The sequence below is a fragment of the Zosterops lateralis genome (genome assembly GCF_965231275.1).
Source record: "Zosterops lateralis genome assembly, chromosome: 1".
In the NCBI taxonomy this organism is placed as follows: Eukaryota; Metazoa; Chordata; class Aves; order Passeriformes; family Zosteropidae; genus Zosterops; species Zosterops lateralis.
Window position 1 is genome coordinate 102,366,139 of NC_139762.1, and position 26,880 is coordinate 102,393,018.

At 39.7% G+C, this 26,880-nt stretch overlaps 1 protein-coding gene across 3 annotated transcripts in view; it reads right to left on the reverse strand.

The window, feature by feature from the left end:
• Positions 1–26,880, reverse strand: part of ARHGAP28 (Rho GTPase activating protein 28) — a 77,023-nt gene that overhangs the window by 18,251 nt on the left and 31,892 nt on the right. For all 3 annotated transcript variants that reach the window (XM_083870029.1, XM_083870028.1, XM_083870030.1), the window contains exons 2-7: positions 17,176–17,375; positions 12,482–12,699; positions 6,841–6,928; positions 4,790–4,947; positions 718–883; positions 514–605 (exon numbers count right to left, since the gene is read on the reverse strand). In XM_083870029.1, the coding sequence (XP_083726155.1) occupies positions 514–605; positions 718–883; positions 4,790–4,947; positions 6,841–6,928; positions 12,482–12,699; positions 17,176–17,375 (922 nt within the window). The remainder of the gene's footprint in view (positions 1–513; positions 606–717; positions 884–4,789; positions 4,948–6,840; positions 6,929–12,481; positions 12,700–17,175; positions 17,376–26,880) is intronic.

Below are 26,880 nucleotides of genomic sequence, written 5' to 3' on the forward strand. Positions count from 1 at the left end.
CCTGTGTACATGCCTTCAAGATGTCCACAGAGTATCCCTCTATGGCCAAATGTCTCATTTAAATACCCCTGTCTTGTCATACAAACCTGTCATAGAAACCTCAACGAGAAGATATCACTTCCATTCTGGAAACAGTAGCTAAGTAATACCTATGGTTTGATTTAATTATATCTCCTGAGACAACACATCTCTGCAACTTCTGCACACACATTATTTTGCTTGTTTCTCTATTTTAATGAAAAAGGGAAAACAGAAAGACTTTTTTTTTCCCAAAAGTTTCCTGTGTGGCATCACATAATTACAAAAATCAAAAACGGTGCCCACCACAAATAAACAATCAAAAAAGGAGTAGATTTTCTCTCCTTGTCACAAAGTTTTCAAACCACAAAATTCAGTCTGTAGACACCTGCCAGTCTCTAATGACTGTCAGAAACTCCTCTTATTTGATGACTAGAGTGTCAATGCAAATAGAAAAGCAAATCCTAGTGGCCAAGCAGGCCAAGAGATACTCACTTTTTGGAAAATAAGAGGTACTTTTATTCCAGGAACCTTCTTCTGATCATTCTCCAGCAATACGGTGAGAGGGACTCCGAAAAGACCATTCTCTTAAAAATAGTAAGGACAAATGTGAAAAGGAGAGAACATGGCCTCATAAGCATCTCCTTTCAAAGCTAATGGACATGAAGGTGACTGCAAAGGGCATGCCACACACAGTACCTCGTCCTCGCACCCTCTCCACACGGTTCCTCTTCAGCTCCACGCCCAGCGCGTCATAGAAGGCTGTAAGCTCGATCAGGGAGAGGTAGCGGATCTTTTTCATGTCCTCGGGAGAGAGGTTCCCCACCTCCGTCAGTCCAAAACGGCTCTTCCGGACAATGAATCTCTGCAGCAGAGGTGGGTCTCATCTTTATTTGCTCAAAAGTTACAGGAAGTGAATTTTACAGGAAGAAAATTTTGAAAGAGATGCGCCTATGTGACTGGAGGTCGTGTTCAGGTAGATGAATAACAATAAAGAGGTGAACTGTTGTGGGCCTGGTATTTCTGGGTCTGAGAGATTTTAGCCTGCTAGCAGCTGCTAACTTTTTCCTAAGGAAAAATTTCTCAAGGAAGTTTCTTCTCAAAACAATCTTGGCAAACAACTATCCTTTGTCAAAACAATCTTTCTCCAGGTGGCGTTCTGATGTTTCTTTAGTTAACCAATGGGATTAGAGAGGTGTCATTCCTATTCACCAATCATGTTAAGTCTGTATCAGAACACCTTATAAGAGGTAGTAAGAATTAGACAATAAAGACTTCTTTTTCTATGCTCTTTGCCTTCTGAAATATTTGGAGTCTTTCTTTTGTGTTCTACAGTGACAAACTGTAGCCCTGTAGATTGGCCTGGTATGGTGACATAGCTTGTATCCACCTGAACATAAAATGGAGCTTCTTGCTCATCGTGCTCCCTTGCAGTTTCACTGGGAAATGGTGCTGGAGCACCTCAGTGCCTGTACTTCATCTGGGACAAATGAGATACATGTTTCTTTAAGTCTTCCTGGTTTCAGCAGGATGTAGTATTTTGCTCTGCTTCTGCCTTCCCCAAAACATCTTTGAATGCTGTTGAAGTGGCTGACACAGTTAATCATGGACATGGTTCTATATCAATTGTGTGTGTGTAATGAATCCATGCCTGCTTTGCATAATGCCATTAATTTACGAGGTCTTACAGGGGAGTTCAAACTAAAGATCTGAGGAAAAGCCCAGAAGCAAAATTACTTAGTGTAGAAGCCAACCTGCCAACTTTGTGGTGTTTTTTATGACTCAAGAAAGCTTAGAAACATAGGACTCCCAGCAACTAACAGATAGTTTATTCAAGTAGACTTGAACTAAATGATACTGGGTAATTTGGGGGCATGTGAAGATGTCTACATATTTTAGAAACTTCAGTGTCATGAACCAGAGCCAGGAATGTTGCATCATGGCAGATGAATTTGTACAAATGTCACAAAGAACAAACACCCATCAGTTTCTGACGTAATTGTTAGACATAATAATAAAGTCATGGTAAAAAACATGCTTTTCAAAGAACTGAGGATCTTTGGTATTGTATGTTTTTTTAAATTTACTGTAATTTAAACCAGGAATTGTTTAGAGACATGAATAAATAGTATTACAAAGCATCTCCTTCCTTTAGGGAACTGAGTGGAAACCCAGCCTCTAGTAATGTTTTGCTTCTGGAGATTTCAGCTCAGTTCTTTTTTTTTTTTTTTTTTTTTTTTTTTTTTTAACAAATTTGGACTCAAAAGATTTAACCAATCTTTAAATTAAGCCAGTCAAACTGATTAAGAAAAAGGTAAACAAACAAAAAACCTTAAATCAAATCAAAACAAAACCTAAACTTACACCAGATTTCAAAAGGAAAAGGGTACAAAGGACTCCTAGATCATGTAGTTTAGGACTTCATAAACTAGACTGCATATGGTCTTTAAGTAGGGGTTAACAATAATTGAGGGAGAAAGAGTGAAGGGAATGGAGTAACTTTTTTACATGCTGCCTGGGGCATTTTTAGCCCAGAATATTCCCTCCTTAGAATGCAGCAATTCCACTGTTATGGAGGATAGCCTTCTGAAGACATAAAATACTAAAGAATATTTACACCTTTTGGCTCCAGTGATGTAAAAAGTGAAAAAGTGGTTAAAATGCAATAAACAACCTTGAAAAAAAGAAAAAAAAAAACCAAACTCAGAGTATATACACATATTTTCTGGAGAGAAAGAGAAAAAATTCCTAAGCACTGCAAAACTGATTAAAAAGGGTACTACAAAGATTTTCCACAGTGGCTGTTTGACTCCTATGGTCACTATGATGTGATGCTGTGGTTAATACAAATTTTGAGGCTGACTGTCTTTCTCTGTCTTGTGTCACAATTTTCCAGTGGTTTTTCTTACAGTAATATGCAGGTTTGAAGGAGGCTGTGCTATCCTGAAATTAGATTACTAGCGTTTTGGCTAAGGATCTTGTCTGATATTTTGTGATGTTTTTTCTATGTGGAACTGTGCAGTGTACTCAGACTTGTAGTTCTGTAATATCTTCAACTAAGTCACATGGATCATGGTCCCACACTGCAGAAATCACATGTACTTTGGGGAAGTCCCTATGCTCCTGGGGATGTCGAGTTGACTCTTGTAGGAGTCAGGGGACTCCCTGCAGCAGGGTACATGCTATTTTATGATATATAATATCTCTGTGCAGCTCTGTACAAACCATCAGTGAAGTTGGCTACGTTGTCAGACCCACTCTGGAAAAACTGTGATGCTGCACAGCCTCCAGTGTAGCTTCATTGTCCCACCATGGGGAAGGAGAGACAGTCCTGAATGTAGGTGACTGCTCAGTAACAGAGCAAGAGATGATTTTTCTGCTGAGGCCCATTACAGTCTGAGTCATTATGGGAAAAACCAAATATGACGAGTGGCAGCAGATGAAGTAAGGGAAAGGCCAACATCAATAGCTATGATTGTTGACTTTATTCAGAAACATTCTGCAATGACCTGGCATGTTTCTTGTGTGGTCTTCTGAGCTCACAAAATTATGTCCTGCATGCAGAGCAGTTCAACTCCAGCGCAACACTGGCATTTTCTAAGGCTAATCAATTATGAATCCACAGATCCATGATACTCAATCCAGCATCTTCTCTTCCCTCTTTGTCATCAGTTTCCTTGTTCTGTCAACTGGGAATTAATTGTCTGTGCTGCTGCACAGAACAATTTGAGTGTGAATGTGTTGTAGTAAAGGCCAAAATCATGATGACTGCAGAGATACCCTTACTCTCCACAGGACACCAAGTTATCCTCACAAAAAAACAACCGAAACAACTAAAGACACACAAAAAAAGCACAGAGATCTCACACAAGATATGTGTGTCTTATCAGCTTATCTTGGTGTCTTATTGTTCAACATAAAAGCTTACTTCTGCATTTCAGCTTCTTTTTCCTTGGTGGAATCTGAGATGGATAACTGACTAATTCTCAGATAATTCAATGTCTGTGTGTAACAATTTCAGATTAGTCTGGGACTTCAGGACATCATAACATTGAGGCAATTTTCCCAAATACTTTACAGCTATTTCATACATGTCACTAAAGAGGTGGTATTGGAAGCAGGAAATTAATGCTCCAGTTTTCAGTGATGGAAGTAGCGAGGGCTGATATAGGTAGAAAACTGACTTCCATGACTTTATGAAATAATTCCACATAATGACACAACTGCTCAGTGCATGCCTGGTTGGATGATATGGCAAATTTTTTTGAACAATTCATGTAGTATCTCCTATAGTGTGAATACACTCAATACTGACTGGAAACAGCCAGTACTGCTGCAGGACTAAGGTTTGCTTTCCTCCCTTCATCTGCAGAGCAATTTTAAATCCCTATGTTAACAAAGACAGATAATCTGTGAGGAAAAAAGTAAGAAAGCAGACCAGTAATGAAAATGATAGTTAGTTTTAATGCCAATAAGCAGTTTTTATTTCTGTGTGAAAAAACTGTGGATGATGCAATATTTGTGGAGTGAGTTACACATACTCATCTGGGTGCACATGTTCATGACAGGTACAAGTAAAAACCTGCCTTGGATAGCCATATTAACTTTTGGAAACAACCACAGGCAGCAGGCAGCACACTGAGAAACCTCTACAAAGCACACACTGCAAAGGCCAGATCATGTATCTTAACTCCAGTGTGCTGGGGATATAAAGCAGGAAATTGCTCTGTTAAAGAAAACAATCAAGGAAATATATGGAGAAGAAACTTACTGGCAAAGCCGAGTCTTCCTTTTTGAACCTCTGGTTTTTTGGCCACTCTTGGGTTTTTGGTAGGACTGTAATAGATTCTGAGAAAGAGACGTCATAGGAAAGCTCTTCTGTTATGGATGGGCCGCCTTTATCTATTCCACAGTCTAGACAGCTCTTAGCTGAAAATAAGGGAAATTATATATATGAATGATGAATTGCATTTAGTACAGAGACATTAAAAATCAAACCAAAAAGACAAAGTTCTTGAGAAAGTAATAAAGGAAGTGCTTCAAAGAGGAATTTCAGTGCAAACCACAGCATGTTCCTGTTTTGTCTTGAGGAAATAACCCCTTAGAAATAAAATCCCTATTTTCATTTTAGATGATTTAATTCGCTGCTTTCTGTGAGAAAGATAGTCAAGCTGGAACTTCCTGTTTATCAGGAATTACCAAGGTTTTTTACTCCATCCTTTTCTTCCCAGGCCAGCAAACTGTGGTGGCACTTGTGAAATGAACAATTAAAAATAAAAGATCTTGACAGAAAAATGCTTTTGACACAGTTTCTCAGGTTACTGACGACTTATTTACAATCACAAGACATTGTGCATATATTAAATGTGGTCACATACACATATTTCTCACTGTTGATAGTTTAGGTGTATAGCACCTAACAGGGCAAAATGTGCAATATTCCAATTTGAAAAACACTGTATCTACTGGCATTTCTAGTAGATATTGTGAAATGACTTATTGCTCTTCTCTAAAATTATTTCACCTTCTTAAATTACTGGATGTCAGAGGAATATTTTTGTAATCAGTACAGTCAAGTCCAGAAATATGCTACTGTCATGGAGACCAAAGTGTGATAACATAAACGAGTTTCAGCTTTCCTGATGGATCTCTAGTTATCTCAGGTCAATTTTTAGTTTTCCTGTAAGGTTCAGCTCCTAAACCCAGTTGGTATGGAATCATAAATTTAATAGAAAGTGAAGTAAAATTTCAGCCCCCAGGACTGCAGAGAAGAATTTACTAACGTGACAAAGTGTATTCAAAAGCCATGGCAATCAGAATGTGAATTAAAAAACACTATATGTCTTATAAACTTGTGCATGTCCCATGTTCTCTGAATCACTGCATTTACACTTATAGGGACATTTTTGCAACACCACTTATTTTACAAGTCTGATATAAAAAAAGCTATGTGGCTTCTGCTTTCTGAACTGTGACTTTAGTTGTTGTCTAGTGTCCAAGCCATTTAAGATGTTTTTCATCTCTCTTTCCACCCTTGGACCTGGGACCACAGACTGCCCATGGTACCCCCTGCATTTTGTTCCCCATATGTTTCAGAAAAACTTCTTGCAGAGCAGAAGTATCAGCAGAACAGGTTTTGTCATCAAGGAAAATGTCTGTCACACTGTATCCAGAGGTAAACATCCAAGGGAGTAGTTTAGAAATTTGGGTATTAATATCCCTTTAGTTAAGCCCTGAACAGTGGTGATGGGAAGAGCTTTCAAACTAAGAGTTGGACAATGTTGTGGAAGGTTGCTGACAATTATCCAGACACTGAGTAGAGAAGAGTTATTACTTTCATTAGCACTGCCAATCACTGTCAGGGCAAAGCATTTAAGGGATAACACCATTCATAGATCAGAATAACAGGGCAGAACTAGGAAAATTATAAATTTCTAACACTACAATTTCTGCAGTACTGGAGAAGAAATGTGGAGGAAATATGCCTCTTTGATTTGCAACAAGAAAATACACTGATGACATATTTTGGAGAAATTCTGCATGATATTGCTTACAGATTATTTTTACATTCCCAGCCTTGCAATGATCAGCATTTTTTAGATGCTGATGCCTCAAAGGCAGCAGTCTGTGTCTGTACAATGTGGGTCTTTAATGGGAAACTTTGGTTCCTGCATGACAATAAGCTGATAATGATTTTAAAGAAATATATGCAGCACTGCCCCAACAAGAAAGAGGGGACTAACCTCTGAACCAGAAAAGGGTTCTTCTGTCTGTCATTTTACTAAGAGGAAGTGAACACTGGTTATATGTTGTCATACTCACAGCTAATTGATTTCCAAACTGGCTTCTGCCCAGGAAGCTGGATACCATTAGAAGATACTGGTGACACTGGAACTGTCTCAAATGTGGGCTGATAGGCAAGGAAAAATGATCAGACTGCAGTGAAGGCAAAAGTCTACCGACAGAAACTGCTACAGATCAAGAAACGGTATATCATTCTCAGCTTACATAACTCTCTTGACAAGATTAAACAACCTGTTGTGATTCTTCAGAATATATTTTTCACAGGCAAGCCTAAGAATCAATTTTCCCCAGATTGCACAGATTTAGACCATGTGGAGGTCAGTAATATTGCAGCTTGCTGTACCTAATGAGTCCTATCCTATAAAATGACTGAAATTAGCTAAGTAAATTGCTGTACAGAATTAGACTAACTGAAAGGTCCTCTGCAAATTGTAATTCATCCTGGCTTTAATAATTTTGGCCACAAATCTTTCTGAAGATTCTCTGGCACATGTTGAGTACCTGCTATTCCCAGGGACCTGTCAGAAATCAGTCTGCCTGCTACCTCTTGTGATTTGGGCACCAGAAAATTATTAAAGGATGGATGTCCTCCCATAGGTTATACACTAGTACTTTTATCAGTGAACTGAAAAAAAGAAAAGCAAAAAAGGAGGGAACAAAGGAAGATTTTCCATAACCAAATTCATTTATTTCCACTCCAGAAGTCTTTCTGCACTTCAAAGAAGTGGCTTGGCAGCCCAGGGGGTGACTTTCAAGCAGTGTCCCCTCTTAGCAGTGGAGTTTTGGCCCTGTCCTCAGCAATTTTGTGACTCATAAAGACAAATCTGAGTGTATTCCACGGGTACTAGCAGCTCAACTATTTGTTCTTGAGTAAGAAAAAACAAAGAGAAATAAGGTCAGGAATTTAAAAAGGGCTCTGAAGGTTACTCAGTGAAAATAAATACAATGTTCCAAACTTGTCTGATTTTTTTTCTGTAATTTGCATCTTTGTGGAACACCCTGAAGCCCCCAGCCTTTCTCAAACTTGCTGTCTCACACACCCTGGGCCTGATGGAACAGACCCAGTTTTCCAGCTGAACCTGCAGCTGTAGGCCCCCATGAGCCCTTAGCACCAGCTCTTTTAATTGCTCTGTAAATTGTTAAGTTGCCTGTTTATCAACAAGTAGCAATGCCTCAGGGTAGAAATTCTGTTTTCCCCAGTCAATGTGTGGGAGAAGCGCTCAGGCTGTTAAAAAAATGTCAGATATTTAAAAGACAGGCAGCTCTTCCAATTGGAAGCCTGAAATAATGTTGCAGTTGTTTTATTCAATCTTGTCCTCTGAGCTATTCAGGTAACAAAGTCAAATGTAACATGAAGAAAATCTCTCCTGAGAGAGTCCATTCAAGGGCTTGTGAACTTGATAGCAAACAGGATCTGAGTCACATGCACTTCCTTCGCCAGAAGACTGTAAGGACCATTGATTTTTTAAAAAAGAGATCTGAATACTTCTATGATAAAATCCCATAACATTTACACAAAAAAGCTTCAGTACATAAAAGAGCACTATAAATTTCAGGTGGGAGCATAGAAGTGGAGAGGATGGCTAAACCTGCCTCAGCAATTTGAGAAAATCAACTATAAAAGCAGTTACACTTCTGCTTAAGATCCAGACGGAGAAATTAATGGTAAATATTAGGAACTGGCTCATCTACTTTCCGTGCTCAAAATGTCTGACCCTGTGAACAATATTCAGAATAGATTTACAGTCAGTCAAGTTGATTAAGAAAAACCTCTTTCCAGCCTTGTTACATGGGTGAAATGAGTCGTGAAGCACCTGCAGTAACCTGGGTCTGATAAGCAGGGCAGAGCTGGCAGACACAGATATGGAAGATGGAGTGGACTGCAAACCTCTGCCTGGCACCCAGCAGGGCTGGCAGCAGGCAGCCCTAGCCTGAGGAATTGAATAATGTGAATTGTGCCCAATAATTGGGGTACCTGAAAATGTCATATTCTCAGTCCCATTTCTCAGTCTCCACAGTGAGAGTACATAATAAAATCAAACCTGTGTCTCTTTTGTGAAAATGCCTTCCTTCCCCCCCACCGTCCCCTTTACTTTTTTAATGTTAGGAAGACTGGGGATAAAACCTTTTTAATGCATGAATTTAAAGATTCAGATTATTTCTGTAGTGTAAAAGAAAATTAAAGAACTTTTGAAGACCTTCTGTCAATGACTGTAAAAGACCAAGAGTCAAATGGTGTCCTTAAATAAACTGGGACAGCTTTATTCATTTGCCTGACGCTCCAGCAAAGGTGAGGCTTCCCATATCCTGATTTCTGACTGAATGTGATTCATAAGACACACTAAAAATGAGCTCATTGTTTACTGCAACAATATACACAGGGGTTTCCAATGGGAAGATGAAATCAGAAAAGCAAGGAGAGGATGGAGATGAGGTAGATATACAGTTCTTTAGTAGCTACCCTCATTGTAGAAGACATAAAACCGAAGTCATTGGAGCACCAAAGAGACCAAATTTTATTTTTAGCCCTGCAGCTAAAGTAAATAAAGGCAAAGGAGGACAACCTTATTGCTCTGGCCCAGATACAACTGCCCATACTTTGAATATAATCATATTTCCAAGCACTGCCATTACAAACACCTTTTCATGCAAATAGCTCTGGGTTAGTAAGTGATTCTTCTTTAACTAGGACATGATTTTGTCATGCATTGCTGAAGTAAAATGCTTGTAAAAACTCTTCAAGTTTTAGTTAATTGCAATGTACAGGGCTGGGCTGTTAATGAGCACAGTGCTTCATTTCCTCTCTCCAAACAGAATCAATGTATGTGTGTCCCCCATTTGTATTCTGCTGTTGATTTTTCTAAGCTCCGAGCACTAGCAGAGCCAATAGCTTCTGATAGAAGCAGCAGGGTACCAGCAATAAGGAAAATCAGGCCACTGTGATTAATAAACCATCCAATTCCAAACCCAGTAGTGTGGCTGTCAGCCGAGTCTGCTGGCTGTAGACCTGTCTGAAGCAGAGCAAAAGCAAAAGCACCTCAGCTGGGACAGGCTGCTCTACTGCCAAGGCGCGGCTCTTGTAAGGGTGATGTACCACAGGGATAGCATTTTGCCCCTTGGGATCACAGCACTTTTCCAGGTAGGCAACAGGAAAAAAACCACAAAAAAAACAAAGCTACCAAACAAGAAGAGGAATAGCTGGATTTCCTTTTATTTCAGTCCATTTTTGTCTATTGAGGGGACACTCCTGCCACGAGGGCATGGACCTCAAGGCAGGATGGCTGGAAAAGCACCTTTTGTTCTGTGCTGACCCGTGCAGAGCCTGAGCACTAGGCAGTAGTAGCAAAACATCTAGCAGGCAGAGTTTTTCAGAACAGAGGAAAAAAACAAACTAGGGTAAATCTATATCTTTCTTCCCCCACTGTAGATGACAACTAATTTACGCCTCTTTAGTAGTCCCCTAGATCTCATCTCAGGTGACTCTAGTGAGCTAATCACCTTTTCTCTCATCATTAGCCAAGGAAGAGAGTAATCCATCCTGTGACCCATCCCTCTAGGCTCTTGAGATCCTTAGGTTGCTGGGAAGAGGGTGTAAATCCATTCTCCTAATGGGGAGGATTATAGAGTTATGTGAAACAATTAGAGCTGGTCTGCTATTTGCAGCTTGTTTCGTTTACCTCTTCCCTTCCCAACTAAAAGGCAGGATGGGAAAGCAAATCTGCATGTCATTTCAAACAGTCTCCTCACCAGCCTCTCTTCCCTAGCTGTGCCGAAAAGATTTGCCTCTCTCCATCTCCTGCCACTCTTTTCTTTTGGCTGGGTTGTTTTTAATGTGCTTCTCTTCCCTAAATTGATTAATCACAAGGATTCACTGGCAGCTGTAGGGCCATGCCCAAAGAGGCAGCAAAGCTCCAGGGACTGCTGATACCCCCTTAAAAAGACTACTTGGGAAACCCTTAGGTCAGGGACACAAGCCCTCCTGAAGTGTGTTTATCCCTGAAGGCCTGATAATTAGGACAAGGTTTCTAAATCCCATAACAAGCAGAAGAGATAGGAGCAGTGGTGAATAGCAAAATTAGAGTGTTGGGATCTCGCAGGCTTTTAGAAATACAATGTTTCAGGCAGTTGGAGGGAGGTGATGACCTGCTCCACCGTTGTGTTTGGGCATCTGGGTTTAACATCTAGGTCAGCACCTGCAGAACCGCATATTTTTGTGGGAAAAAGAATTAGAAGACTTAATTACTTATCTGATTTTATCTTTTAGAGTTTCACAATGCATGACCAGTAAGCAAACTGAATTTTGGAGGAGGTAAAACACTGATTTAAAGGGCAATTGCTCTGAATATCCAAATTCCTTTTGCAAGTGAGAAACTTTATCAAGTAAGAAGGGGAAAATAAGCAGGTCTAAAAAAAAATCAATAATATGCCCATCTGAGAGGAAATGTAAAACACTTATTTGGCTGATTGAAATATACTAAGAAACTTAAGCTTTTGTTAAAAAAAATTAAACATCTTATGGTTTACAGATACTTGAATCAGGAGAAGTGAGCTAATCTAATTAGAAGTACCACCAGCTTTTTAATGTTCATGCAAACGTGCCTGATATCTCTCATGAAAGAAAGTCTGTGCACAGGAAACTACTGGGTGTCCTGGATGTATTCATTGGATATGTGAAAGAGGTACAAAAGAATCCAGATATTTAATTTGGAAACAAATAGGTTAACTAGCTGGACATGATATCTTTGTAATTTTAATATAACTATGCAGCTACAATTTTGTTCCCCCCTTTTTTTTTTTTAATAATCCAGGATATCAAGCCTCGAGGAGATGGTAGAACAAACAGGAAAGAACAAAGTAATGCCATAATGAAAAATAGCTTCTTGGAGTTATATAATGGCAACAATTTTAATATTAATTTCAAAGGAGAGCTTGTGATCTTATTTGCAACTCCCATTTAAGATATCATGAGTGATAAACGTAAAATCACGTGTTGCTTTGAGCAGTGGACTAAACTCACACAGCTAACTGAGTTCACCAGAATCAAAACATGTACTGACAGGAACTGGTGCGTTCAGAGCTATCCTCAGGGAAAAGTGGACAAAACCTCCAGAGGTACTGCTGAGTTCTGAAGCCATGAAGCAAATGAATACTTAACAGATTTTCATTTACTATGTAAGTGAAATGTAACTGCCAGTGTACAAGTTACAACCACGTTGGCAGGTGTTTAATTGCTTATGCATATTTGAACCCCAGTTGCTCCATTAAACAAGTTTTACTTCACCACTGAGACTGCTGAGTAAATAGCAAGTGTCCCCAGAAGCCATCACAAATTTGAATAGCTGCCAAGAGTAACTCAACAATTTCCAAAAAAATAAAGTAGTAAATAAATGTTAGTCTTGCCATGAGGCTGCAGGAGGAAGGCTGGCAACAGATACAACTTTACAGGTCAGTTACAAAACTGTGTACCATTGTATTTGTTTTCTTCCTTTCCTCTCAAATGTACTGTGTACAGCATTAAAAGTCTGGCCTTAGGGTCAGAAACTCCTAATGGCTGTCTGTGCATTGTCAGCAGGAAAGGGTTCCTGTCTGGCAGAAACATAGTGAGTTACCTCCAAACTGCATAAAAATTAAGATCAAAGGCATACACGAGGATACTCACAGAAGAGTCACTGGTGCCAAAGATGTCTCGCACATCCCGGACTGTGTGCTTGTTCTTCTTCCTCAGGGTCTGAGTGTAGGTGTTGTACCTCTTCTGTACAGCAGCAGCTTGAGTTCTGGTCAGAGTGGACAGCAGGGCTTGGCCATCCTCCTCTTCAGCTCCTGAGATCAACGTGGATAAACCTACGTCTTGCAGCCATTCTGCCTCCAGTTCCCCTTCTGTGGAGGAATAGAGAGTGTTAATAAGCCTGGCAAGGAAGGGAGAGGAGGCTGTAGGAAAAGAGTTGGCATGATGGTCTGCTACCACAGCCTTTACCTTGAGAATATCATAATTCCAGCTTTCCTTAGGCCACAAGTGCAAGTTAAGTTAGCTTTGTAAACATATAGTAAACTTTCAGTTTGTCAGTGTCTGCACAAGAGAGGCTTATGAGGGGAACAGAAGAGGCAGTTCATCAGCATATGCATTTGAAGAAGGCAGCAAAGTAACCAGCCTGACAAAGCAAGGTCCCTAAAAATTAACCCCCAATTCAAAAGCATAAATCCCCTCAGTTACCATTTATATCACACTCACCATATACAGCATGGTGAACTGGAGAAAGCCATTTGGCTGGTGGAAATAAAAATCAATATTCCAATTAAAATAAACAGAAATACTGGAGGTATGTATACAACAGAATATTTGCACACTAATGATACAATTTCAGATTCCAGAGGGTTGGCTGGTAGTCAGCTAGTGAAGAAGCCATACTGAAAGAAGCATGATATCCATCTAGTCCAATTGCTTGTTTTGAACAAGATGATTAAGAACCAGAGCTGCTCACTAAAGAGCAAGGGTCAGGAAGGGGTAGGTGTCTAAGAGGTCATGTAGGGAAGGACGATGCAGAAACAGCCATCCTTGCATGCTAGATATTACCCTAATTATTAAAGACTCACTAGCACTGTACAGCCCAGTATCTCAATTAGTCACTAATACCTTCTTTAGTATGTTCAATACCTGCTTCCCAACTGGTTCAATATTGCAATTGGTTCCACAGTGAGGTTATGCATTGTGGGAAGAACTGTTTTCTGTCCTGGTTCTATTGGACATGGCGGAAGCTTTAGGCATCTTTTCACAGAACCACATCTGCAGTCCCCTCAAACCAAAACGTGTCCATGTGAAGACAATATAGATTTTCAGCTTGCTACCTGTTACCTGAAATTAATATGACCTGTCATTATCTGACTGTGTGAAAGCCCCAATCTACCTTCTCTGAATCATTAATTTAAATTTTGCCTCATTGCTTTTTGATTTGTCTTCTCTTAAAAACAGTTGCGTCTTTCAAAATCTCTCTTCACGTAGGAGATTTTGAGGTCCTTCATTTCAGTTTTGTGAGCAATCCTAGATCAGCAGTAAGCTGCTTGACACAAGACAGTAATTTCATTCCAGCCCTGACTGAAGAAGAGGTACTACAAATAAACATGTCAAACAGGAAATGGATTAATTTGCAGCATGTTCTATAAAACAACTTGTCAATGCACTTATTGTTCTTGTCCCAGTGCCAGTCTTAATGGCAGGTTGGTATTTCCACTCTCCCTTTATTGCCTCTTCTTGACATCAGAATGCAGGCTGATTGATGGACACCAGTTTGCTGCACTTTGGCAGTTAGATACACAAAAGAGAAAATTACAGGACAGGGCTGTAGGGACAAGCAAAAGCATCTTATGCATGTGCCATCACTGACTTCATTGTTAACTGCCCTGCCTCTTTACAAAGCACTACAAAAATAGCTGCTTCTAACCCCCCTGCTCTGTGTTAGCCAGGGGTGTGACCAGCCCTATATCCCATGAAATAGCTCGTCTCTGTTCTTATCTTTTCTGTATCCACAGACAGGATGACAGACTGCTCCTTTTCCTTCTCTGTAAGCTTTGAACCAGTGGTTCTTCTGCGATTTTCAGTCTTCTTTCTAAGAAGGTCTCTTCTCTTTCTTATGTGCTGCTGTTGGAGCCACATCTCTCCATGTTTCAGCTTTTAAATTATATTACCTCTGGCTTTTGTCCTGACATATTCTTTCCAAGAACTGAGCTTGTAATCAAACTTGCCATGAAAAATAGCAGGGCAGACATGAAATTCTGCCTGCTTACTAGTCACTCTGTGAGTTGTTTTCTCTGGCTTTTCCCTCTTCCTGTTCCAACCACACACAAACAACAGACTAAGACATAAAAGCAATCAGAGGAGTAAAACTATTAAAGAGAAGAAATTCACACATTACAAAAATGCTCAAAATTTTATGACACATTGGTATTAAATTAAGGTTGACTCCCCCACCTCCCATGTTGTTTTAGAAAGCATTATTTTTATAGTGTTAGCTACTTATACAGCAGGGTCTTGATACTGTGTTTGATTCTGCTCCACCAGAAGACAGATAATTGAGCAGGTAATTCTCTTTTTCTTGCAGAGTTTGCTAGGAAAGAGGTTTGTCTTGCTTTGAATCTCAGATAAAACCTGAAATAGCCCATAGATATAACCTTCAATAAGTCACAGCATTCAAGCCTTGTAACAAAAGCTGTAAAGCAATTCTGCACAGCATGGACATCTTAAATATACTATGACTTTCTCCTCCCCCACATTTTCATCCCTTGTGTCACTTGTCATGATCTGTTCTTTTTTGACTATATTTGCTAACATCAACAGAATAAGTGTGGTATTGTCTGGCCTTTGCACATGATGTCTGGCAAATCACACTGAGGTTTTGACAGTTATGCCTGCCTGGCTTCTATCACCCTTTGGCCTCCTTCTTAAGGATCTTCATCTCCTCATCTCAAAGACATTTCAAAAAGGTCATGAATATTTGCTTTTATTTTGCCCTGAGGGTTTCCACATTGATTTTCAGTGTTTTGATCGTTGGCAAGGAGTATTATCCTATTAGGACCTTAATAGATTTCACTATTATTTCCAAGATTTATAATCCCAGACTGAATATATTCCTGATGTTAATAACTAGGACAAACACTGCCTGATTATGTGTGGGTGTATGCCATACATATATATATGTTTAAGACAACAATATGAAGGTAAATGAAGTGTGGAGATGTATTGCGTTTTGACTTGCAGTCTCATTCTTAATTCAGGGCAGAGGGAAAAAAATCAATGTGATGTAATGAGTAATGAGGTGTACTCAGACAAAGGGTAACACGGGACTGCAGCAGAGTTTGGGCTGTTGAGAAGATTTAGTTCAGCGGTGATGAAACTGATGGAAAAATTTCTGAAAATAAGCTCCTGTATTGCCTTGTCCTACTAAGTTATCCAGCTTGGCAGCTCACACATTTGTGTCATTTGCCCAACTGTGCAGACAAGTCAGGGACACATGCTAGCTCATGCTGAAAATTGCATGGAGGAGGCTCACAATCTCTGTATGGAGTCTCCAAGCTAAAGAGTATGATCAGACAGGAATTTTCCCAATAAGGAACAGAGGACTGCAGTTTTGATATAAGCTGACTGACCATAGTCCTCAGCAGACCAAAATGGTCTTCTACCTTTGCTTCCAGGAGCGCCCAGCTGGAAACTAGTGAATGGGAGGTGTTTCCCATGGAAGCAATACATGGTTGGAGCTAGAAACCTCTGCATGGGTTACTCGCCATGACTGGTTGTGCATCTGATTGCTTAATAAAGTAATAATTTCCACCATTCTTCCTGGTAGGAGAATTAATGACATCCCATTGCACGTCAAGGTAGGAAAAATACATCATCGCTTGTGTTAATAATTGTATGGCAAGAACATACAATTGAACATCGTTTCAAAATCTATCCCTACATCAGTAGTTACCAGATCAGTGGCCACGAGCCACAGAAGGTTTGCAGCAGTTTGGTTTCATTGTATAGTAACACCTGGCATTTTGTGTTACACAATACAATGCGTTTGTGACTGGGGTCCTAACTGGAAAACAAAACAAACAAAAGAGAACTGATAGATGTTATCAAATCATCTAACACAAATCTGCATTGCAACAAGCTAGCACATATTGCATGTTTTTCCAAATACAATACCTAACAAGAGAGGGGAACACATTAAGGTTACAGAATTAGTCAGTAATACCTTCAGGATACGTTGTATAACTAATGAACGAATTCAGTCAAGCGAGGACTCTGAATGATGTAGGTAGGCATCCCTACATTAAGACTTACCTCCAAACTCTTCTTGAATGATATCTTAACTGGGCAATCTCAGAGAAACAGGCAGATAACAAATTCCTGATAGCATAAAATGACATCTAACAAAAAACTGCTTCAAGATTTTAATAATTTCTGAATCATATCCTACAAAAAGCCAGAAAGTTTAAAATTTCAGCATACTAAATTAACATTTTGCTACTTTCAATATTTTGGTTTAGTCTATTTAATGCTGGAAATTTAGTTTTCATTGAGTGCCTTTCTTTTCTGAATCACACTGTATCTGTCCTCTCAAAGCACAAATAAAATCAATGCAATGAAACTTACTTCAGAAGTTAATTACTGGCTCCAGTGCATAAACCAGACAATTATTGTTTCTTTCCAGTGATTGACTGTGATGTTCAGAAGTGGAGCTACAATGACCACAGACCCAGACTAGTACTTCTGCTCAGACTGAGGTGACACAAGGAAGGAGGAGATCAGGGCATGACTCTTTGGACAGGAGGCAAAGCCAGGGTATGAGGAATGAGTGTTGTTCATGTGCTCACCATCAGCAGGTTTGAACTCCAAGAGCATTGCTTCTTCAGATCCATCTTCTCTGCTCTCCTTGATGCTCTCTACTTCACACCAGAAATCCTCCATGGAAGTGCTGTCCATGGAGGCCTGCGAGTTGGAGCGACTGAAGGAAGGAGGTACTGACTCGTTGGAAAGCATCCTGTTAATTCTTCGACAACGAGAGAGAGACTTTCTGAAAAGAGAAAGCAATACAAATAAAATCATCTTCCTATCATGCTGGCTTGTGCCATGTAAATGGAGCAAACAGTGTCCTGTGACTCTATCAGGAAGTAGGGAAGAGGATTTCAGAAGCCAAGTACACAGTTCTGGTAATTGTCATGGTCTCTGTTGCTCACAACAATTATGGTTGGACATGTATTTTGCATCTAGTAATTTATCTCTTTAATGTCCTTCAGTATTTCCCATTCTAGAGCGAACTCAGGAAACGCAACTTCTATTTCTAATACTGGTATCCATTCGAAGAGACACTGGAAAACTATTTTCACTTCTTTTTGCTTCATAAGAAGGCAAAAAGAAGTGAAAATAGTTTTCTCTTTATATCTCTTCCTGTTTTGCTTATTGGCTGAAATACTTCAGTGAAAACTTCTCGGGGGAAAAATAATGAGACTTGGGAATGCTGAAATATTTTACAAACTCATCTTCACTCCAAAAAAGAATTAAAAACTTGAAAGATTTTTAATTTGGAAGAATAATTACTTTTTATTTGCGAACCCTTTTAAAAAGTTTTGGGGTTTTGTCTTAAGTTAAAATGATTTTTTAAACAAAATTTGACTTTGAATTAATATAGTATATCCTAGGTTAAACAGCGGTTTTGATCACAGGTTCAAAATATTGTGATTCACCAAAAATCAAGTTTCAATTTCAAATTCAATACAGGGATTGAATTAGAGTTTGTTCCTTACTCTTTTGTTCTTGTCTTTTCCCCACTGTGAGTACTTGCAGCCGAAGAGAGTTATACAAATTAATTCAAAATCTCATATAATACCCATCATGAACATTGTCTGACTTTTCTCTTTTGCATTATTATGGCTGCAATACTGTAAACAGTTTTTGTATGTGTAATTGCAGCAGGTACAGTAATCAGTATTAATAATCACAACAATATTTGTACAAAGGAGTTAGGAGGTAACACAATTTTGGCAGAGAGCTAGACCATAGGAATTAATGGAAAATTCTGACATAAGGTCTTCTGACCTTCACTTATCTGCATTAATTCAAATGCAGTTTCCCTTTCTCTTCCTTTTCTGTATGGCATGATCCTGCCAACACGCCTTTGTTTAAAATCACAGACATCACTTTTACTCCAGTAAAAAAAAGGTATTTCCTTTTCAGTGTTTCCCTCCTTATCAAAGTTTTCCTAATGGATGTATAAACAATGTATTATTTCATAAAGCTGACTGAGCATGCTTCTCTCTCACTGCACTGCTGCCTCTGCTTCATCCTTCTCTGCCACTGAAGTGCTGGATGCTTCCCTGGGGCTTGCAGAGCCTCCTCACTTTATCTGGGCGGGTCCCTCTGGGCTAGGTCTGAGCCCCAGGCTGGGCAGCTGTGATGGAAACAACAGAGCACAATAAATCCAGCTTTGGACATGAGCAGGCTTTATAAAAGCAAAGCTCAGGCCTTGGCCTCTTTTTGAACACTCATAGGTGCAATACAGATGATTCATCTGCCAAATCAGCCCCTGTGCTCTTGGAAGCAAAGCTTTCTGATAAGTGATAACATTGCAGCAGGAGAGAACATGCTATGGCTGGAGGAGACATATTCTCTGGGACGAAAAGTGCTGTCTTCAGACTTTCTCTCCATTTCTCCCCTCATAAACTGTTTGTTTGCTCTAAAACACAGCCGAAACTGTTATTGTTTTAATTAGAACAAGACACAGTCACCAAATAAGAGAGGAATTTGTGACACAAGTGTGGTAAAAATACTTTCGTTGTGGCTCTCTCTGGGGAGATGTGCATTTCAGTTGGTTTTTCTTCCCAAAGTCTCACACAGCTGGGGTACCTGACAAATTATAATCACTGGAATTATGCATCTGGACACTTCGGTCTCTGGGGGTTTTGTATAGATTTCCCTTTCTTTTATGGATTCACCTATGTCTCCTCCTCACATTAGCAAATAAGAAAAATGCAAGGATCACTGGATTTGAATATCATGAGTTAATACTCTACCAAGCATCCCTGAGCAGAGGTTTTAACCAGCAGAAGCAGAACCCCTGAGAAGAAGCTAGAAAACCCCATCTCTTCAGCTGGGAACTAAGTGGGATGGGGCAAACAGCGCCCACCAGCCAACTGCTTGTTGCTGTGAAAATCTGCACTCTGGTTTAAAAAGTGATATCGAACACAAATAAGGAAAAAGGCCGGTACTTGGCACCCGGTACTCTAATGGTGTTTGGGGCCCCTTTCCACTGGACATTGTGCAAGCAGAGATGTCAAGGGCTGGTGTCTGTCCTCCTGCCACAACTTGTCCCTCACCATCCTTCTCTTCAGCTTGGGCCTGAGACCCTGACACTGCTGCTGAGAAATTCATGTCCCTGCTTAATAGAAACCTTTGTGGAAAGTAAGTCCCTACACATGCTATATAGCACAGCCCAGGGCTTCTGAGGTAGCAATTGCAGGAAGGAATGCTCTCACTATTCTGGAATCAAACATGAGCTGGGACAAGAAGAGGGCATCCCTGCTAACATCACTGGCTCCCATCATTTAGTCATGGTCAGGGAATTTAAACATTTCCTGCCCTCCCAGTGTGAATCTTAACCATGACCTTTGTGCTTTTTAGGTGCCCAATCACACTGATCCTTGGGCATCGACTCCATCAGCACTTCAGCTGGCTCAAAGCAAGGCCTTTTATTTCACCATATTAGGAAGAAATAGCCTTGGTGGGTTGCTGCTTTTCTCCCCACAGTGAGTGTGCTTATTTTGTAATATTACCACACCAAAAAGATAAATGCAAAATAGACCATGTAGAACAGCAACAACGCTGTGGTGACCAGCTTTGCCAAATATGTCTGCATAATTAATGTGCATTTACAACAATATTACAAATACAGAACTTATCTGGAAAATCAGCTGAACAAAGTCTCCTGAGAAATTCATATTTGAGGCTTCTTATCTCAACCTGGATTAAATCAAGCTGTGAAAAATTCCTGTAACAAGTAAGGTTAGGCAGAGGTGCTTTACCCTTATTGGTAAACATCTGAAGCTTGCTTCCACATGGTCTGGTAGAAACCTTCTCCAATTATTTTGAGTCTGCCTATTAAAAGCTCATGTGTTTGAAAGACTTCCAGCTGCTGTTTTGACCCATATACCTGTGACTTTTGTCCTGTAGGAAGTGGTCTTGCCTTTATGTGATTATGGCAGTTGTCTCTCATTTCCTCCAGCCAAAGCTGCTCAAAACAGTTTCAGGGGAAAAAAAAATCCTACTGAGGAAGCAAAGCATATTCTTCACTGTTTTTAATTAATTCTTGAAGGACACTGTAAGAGCACTGACTCAGCAATCTGCCTGCCTGTCTCAGAAATAGCTAAAGAAGCCCAGGTTGCCTGTTACCTAGGAACTCTTGCAACAGAAACCCCCTGTTCCTGACACCTTTTTCACCTTCAAGCAGTCTCTTTTTTTGGTCTTTTTTTCTCAGTGTCTGAAGAGAAGTTTAGAACAATAAAAAATTTTCACTAAGCTGATTCTGTTGTTCCTACAGAAAAGTGCTAAACCAGTCCTGTTAAGTAAGCAGTGATCACAAAGTTCATGCTAAGTTTCTTTTGTTCCTTCACACACATGGGTAGTAGTGAGCTAATCTGAAATGCTGATTAAATTAAACACAGGAGGGATCTCGGATCCTGGCTTCCTCAATGGAAAAAGTTGGGAGAGAAGTATGAACCTAAAAGCACTGAGCAAAAATTATAGCAACTCCACTGGATGAGCTGAAATATTTTTCAGGATGGAATAAAATAAAAAAAGAGAAGCCACATAAAACACTGACAAAGGAAAGAAAAAGAAGAGAAAAGTATGTAAGAACTACTGTTATCAAAGAACTTGTCTATTACTGCATATTCACAGAAAAAAATGGTTAAAGAGTGCCAGGAAGGAGAAATATGATATCATTTAGAAAGCTTTCTGTGGAAAGATTATTGCAGGGTATTTCCATGGGGCACTGGAAAGCTGATTCAACTGTGTGTGACTCTGGCTTTGGCATGGTGTATGTTTATAATGCTGATGAAATGCAACAGCTAAACAGGCCTCCTGACCCTGTATTTTATCTTCCATATGTACTGCAATAGTGTGCTGTTCAGGATCTGAAACCACCTATCGATTTCAGGACAGCCAAGCCAGATCCAATAAGCTATTCTTACCCTATCCTCCAAGTAAAGATTTGTAAAACCACACAAAGAGCTGGCTCAGTGACACTTAATGATTGCTTGGTTCAGTAATGATAAAGCTGGGTTTGTATTTTGAGTTTAATTAAGTAAATGGTGGTAAATAATCCATAAAACAAACGGGAGCAATAAAGCCATCTTGTAGTTAAAAACAGCACTTGATTGTTGTTTACACAGAGGGAAAGGACATCTTATTCTTGTGGGCTGTTATCCTTAATTTCATTTGGTGGGTCCTGAACCTGCTTCACCAAAATTAGTCACATTAATAAAAATGAGAAAGGTGAAGGAAGCAAATTGTCCTGGTTATTGCAGGACGAAGATCCACCTTTTCACACTGTAATCAATCTATCAGTGTAACCACTTGTTCTACTTTTCCCAAATGTAAAAAAGGGGATGGTAGCTTTCATTGACAGGGAAATAACATTTATTCCTCTTAATTAAAAACTGTTCTGAATTGTTAGTAGTCATGTACCATCATATCTCTTTCTTCTAAATAACATGTATACAAATGTCAGGCAAAGGAAGAGACCAGCAACTAGAAATAGTATTTTTGTTCACAGTTCACTCTTGACCCAAATCCCTCATCTTCTGGTTCCTTCCTGGTGACCTTGTTCCCGCACTGTTTGTGGTATGCTTATTTCCTTCTCCCCATGCTTCATGGCTTCTGATCACAGAGAAGGGTATATATCACACAATATCCCACCAACTCCATCTAAACACTTCTGTTTCTGATTATCTTGCAGATGTTAGGAAAGTTGTAGGCAGTGGATGCTAAAGCTTCCTTTTGCTCTCTCTAGCATCTGGTATAGCAAATATTTAAACTATCATGCTCACTCTTGCTGTCATTCTGCCTCACTTTGTAAAAAAGTATTTGAGTGAGAGGCAGAGGAGGGGTTTATTTCATTATTAATTTTCTCATCCTGTGGCCTAGCAGAACTGCAAAAACATGTGAATCTCACTGCTCTTTGTTAACAAAGATGGATCTGAAAATAAGCTATCACCTTACTGTATCAGTTAGATTTCAAAGCACAGGAATTCTCTGGTTTGCCTTTTTTTTTTTTTTTTTTTTTTTTTTTTTTCTCAAAAGATTCTTTAAAATATGTTTCTGTCAACTTTAATTTTACTCCAGATTCTGTACCTGGAGTGGGTCAACCCTGGATATATGCACAGACTGAGGAACAAAATACTGGAGAGTAGTACCACAAAAAAGGGTCCTGGGGGTCCTAATTATGGCAAGTTGAATCTGAGTCAGCAGTGCTCTGTCAGCCAGGAGGGGCAGCTGTGTCCTGGGGGACATCAGGCACAGCATGGCCAGCCAGGCAAGGGAGGGGATTGTCCTGCTCTGCTTTGCACTGGGCAGCCTCACCTCCAGTGCTGGGGGCAGTTTTGGGAGCCACAATATAAGAAAGATATAAAGGTTATTGGAGATCATACAAAGGAGGTCTACAAAGATGGTGAACAGTGTACAGGGAAAGCTGTATGAGAAGTGACTGAGATCACTTGGGTTTTTTTCAGCTTGGAAAAGAGGAGACTAAAGGGAGACTCCACAGCAGTCCACAGCTTCCTCATGAAGGGAAGAGGAGGGGCAGGCACTGACCTCTCTGGTGACCAGCAATGGAACATGACGAATGGCATGAACCTTAATTGAGTTTTGAGTTGGATACTAGGTAAAGATTTTTTCACCCAGAGGGTGGTTGGGCACTGGGACAGGCTCCCCAGGAAGTGGTCACAGAATGAGCCTGACAGAGTTCAGGAAGAGTTTGGACAATGATCTCAGGCACGTGGTGTGACCCTTGGGACTGTCATGCCCCCATGTAGGGCCAGGAGCTGGACTTTGATGATCCTTGTGGTCCCTTCCAACTCAGGATATTCTATGCTTCTACGATTTTTTTGGACAAAAGGGGTCGTCTAATGAATCTTAAGATTTAAAAGACTTAAAAGAGAAAAGATTTGTAATATTTACAGGAATTAAAAGTTCTGTTTATTTAATTATATATTGTGTGCAATTCATCAAGGCAGTAACAGAAGTTAGGAGATTGAGTTGCAGAATTTGCATGCCAGTGTTACCTGCCAACATTTAAGAATGTGTTTCACCTTGGGTTCTTCAGCTGTCTCTTACACAACATCTTTGTAAGTGGCAGGGAAGTTCCCTGCTGCAACAAAGGCCACATTGTGGCCACTCTTCAGCTGAGCATGGAGATTGCAGAAGAATCTCTCTCTGTGGGCTTCAGTGTGAGGGCTCTCACAATCAAACCCTTTGAGCTAGGGGAGTTCAGGGAATATACTCTCTAGGTATTGCCTGCTGGCAACAGTGACCTTTGGGGACATAACCCAGACCTCCCCTCCACACTGGCAATCACATCATTTGAGCCTTGGCCTGATGCAACAGAGACAGTGCACTACATGGCTGCAGTGTGTCTGCCAAAATCTGAAAGGGACTCTATTTCATCTTCTTTCTCCTAACAAAGCTATTGCTGAAGGGCAGAAGGGGCTCCCAAATGATTAACACTAACAAGAGTATGTTCTGTTAACCAATTTTTTTCTAATTAATTGGAAAGAATTCTTTTCATATACATTAAGAGAAAGCAGTATAAGCCAGTTATCAATGCTGATGACTTTAAGAACATGAACAGATCACGCCAGAATATGTTACATATAATTTTCAGTGGGTATGGGCAAGATAAGAAACATCTGGACATGACCTACAGGAGGCAAAAGCTGGATATGAGCAGCTGGTTCAAACATCTTAAACATTTCCAACATATATTTATTGTTAGAGGTGACAAATTCTTTTGTTGTGTTGATGTTTGCCTAAGACCTATTTCTTTTATATGAAAAACAAATCCATGTATCCAGGGTAGGACAAAGTTTTCCAGGAGGAAACACAGGCCTGTGGGCCATGCACTCAGGGCTTAGAAAATCGTATGCTTCCAGAAAATGTTTGCTCTATTGTGCCTTTACAGTACAAATGCCTTGTGTCTGAGCCCTGAACGCATGGATATCACACTTTATCAGTTAGAGCTGATAAAAGGCTCCAGGAGCACCAGGCTCTCTGCACATGCACTGTACAATTTATCCACTTCTGTTGAGTAGATGTCTCCATAAATTCCATTTGGCACTCACCCAGAGAGATCCTAGTTAGCTGAGCACCTCAAAATCCAAGGCAAACCTTTCAGATTCTACGTGGACTGAACCTGAAAATACGATGTGTGGCAGCTCTGGGTTTACTGCTATAACATTACCAGTCCTTGGAATGAATTGCTCAGTGAAAGCACACAAATAGCATGAGGCAGAAGTGTTTTGTTCTGCAGTTTAGGGCAAGTAGTGTCTCAACTAAGTGGCAAGCCAAGATGGTGAAGAGCCACATGAAGGAAAAGGACAGCAGGAAGCACAGATATGTGAGATTCTGTCTAAACACTGGCACTGCACAAAGTGTGATGCTGTTCACTGCATGCACTCAGTCCCTCCTCAGAGAGCTATCTGTAGCAGTGAGGAACACCGCACAAAAGGCAGTGGAAAAGCTGTCATGCTCTTCTGCTTCCTACTGCTCTGGTAGTGTCACTTCTATGGTAACCAACAGCCCTGTAAAGACTCCCTGGGCACAGCCTGGTCTCACGTCAGCTAGAGTACATCAGGCCACTGCGCATCCTTGTGTGTGCAGCTACAAACACCAAGGACTTGGAAGGAGGAGGAAAGTAATTTGCAAACTGATCCAGAATATTTTTTCACAATAAAATTGATAAACTTCTGCCAGCAACTCACATTTAGCCAGATTCATTATTTATAACACAGTGGGATACAGTTAAAACTGCAGGAAATGCACAGGTTCAAGAGCTCAATGGGGCTCAAATCATTCACCAGGTAAAGAAGCAAAAATAGTAAAATCCATGTGAGATGTAAACTTCATAATGTTAGAAGAGTTTTGGCTCTAGAAACACAAATTAGAGTTTTTAAAGAAAAATAAATATTAAAATACTCAGCAGACACAATGAAGCATGGAAACATAAGGGGTCAAATTTTCTACAGCTTTCAATACATCTTATAACACTGCCTGCATTTATGATGAAAATGTGAAAGAATATACATTTTTTATTTCTATATAATTTTGGAGGAGCTATCCTTTCAAGCAGCATGATTATTATCATTAAGAAACTAATAGCATTTGTATGACTTTCTGAAACATTTCAAAAGACAAAGTCAGTAATTTTGGTTGACTTAAGGTAATAGCATAAGGAACTGGACTATACTGTCTATTGGAAAGTATCTAATGAAACTGCATACATCGCAAATGTAAGCACTTTAAGGTCCTGATATAAGCAATAAAGGGAGGCAGATACATCTAGAGAGTGAACATGTAAACTAAACAGGAGCCTAAAGTCATGCAATATGTGTTTGAAGTTTTCTTTGTGCTTAGTTTTAAGTGAAGTCCAGCTGTTACTTTCTTCCTTCCTATAATTAATGAATGCTTTTAAGTAAATGTCACCACTCCACCCATTACACTTTTTCCAAAGGCTTCAGGACCTAAGCAAACAAGCATTACTTGAGTTATTGGTTTTTCCTTTAGATGTTTTAAAAGTCTATTGAAGGCCATGGCTGAGCTACAAAATATGAATAAGTAAACTCTAATGTATTCATTTACATTTTTGTCATGTATGGTATTCATGACAGAATGTTTTGAATGTTGGGCTTAACAGTATTAGGGACTGGACTGAAGTCATGTAAAGCAACACACTGAACTTCTAAAACAAAGCAAAACAGTACCTTTAAAGTTATTTTATTGAAAAAAAATGCATATTCACTGAAGATACTCTTGAATCTTTTGACAGAGCGATGAACAACTTCACATTGTCAAGAAAATCTTGGACCAGATTCTCAGATGCCAATAAACTGTTACAATCTCACTTACTTAATTTATCCCTTACGTTTAAATTCAGAACATCCTTCTTTGTGGTACTGCTAATGCTGAAGTTATTACAAATCACAAAATCTTAATGAGCAAATGTATACCATTTAATTTTTTCTCAGCAGTTCTGGGTTGGCTGTCTGGCAATTCCAGACTCTTAGCTTCTATTTTCTGTATTGTACTTTGTGCTATACTGAATCAGTCAGAAGGAACAAAAAAATTTACTGGAAATTTCTATAGCCAAATAAAAAGCAAGATGTGAGCTTAATTCTATCCACTCAAGTACATTGGTAAAGATTCTATGGGTTGCTTTGGAAAGTGTTCCACACTTACTGAATAGTCTGTTTTTGTGTTAGTGAGACTGCTTAAAAAGCAGTGTAGAAAAAGAATGTGCAATGAATAAAGAA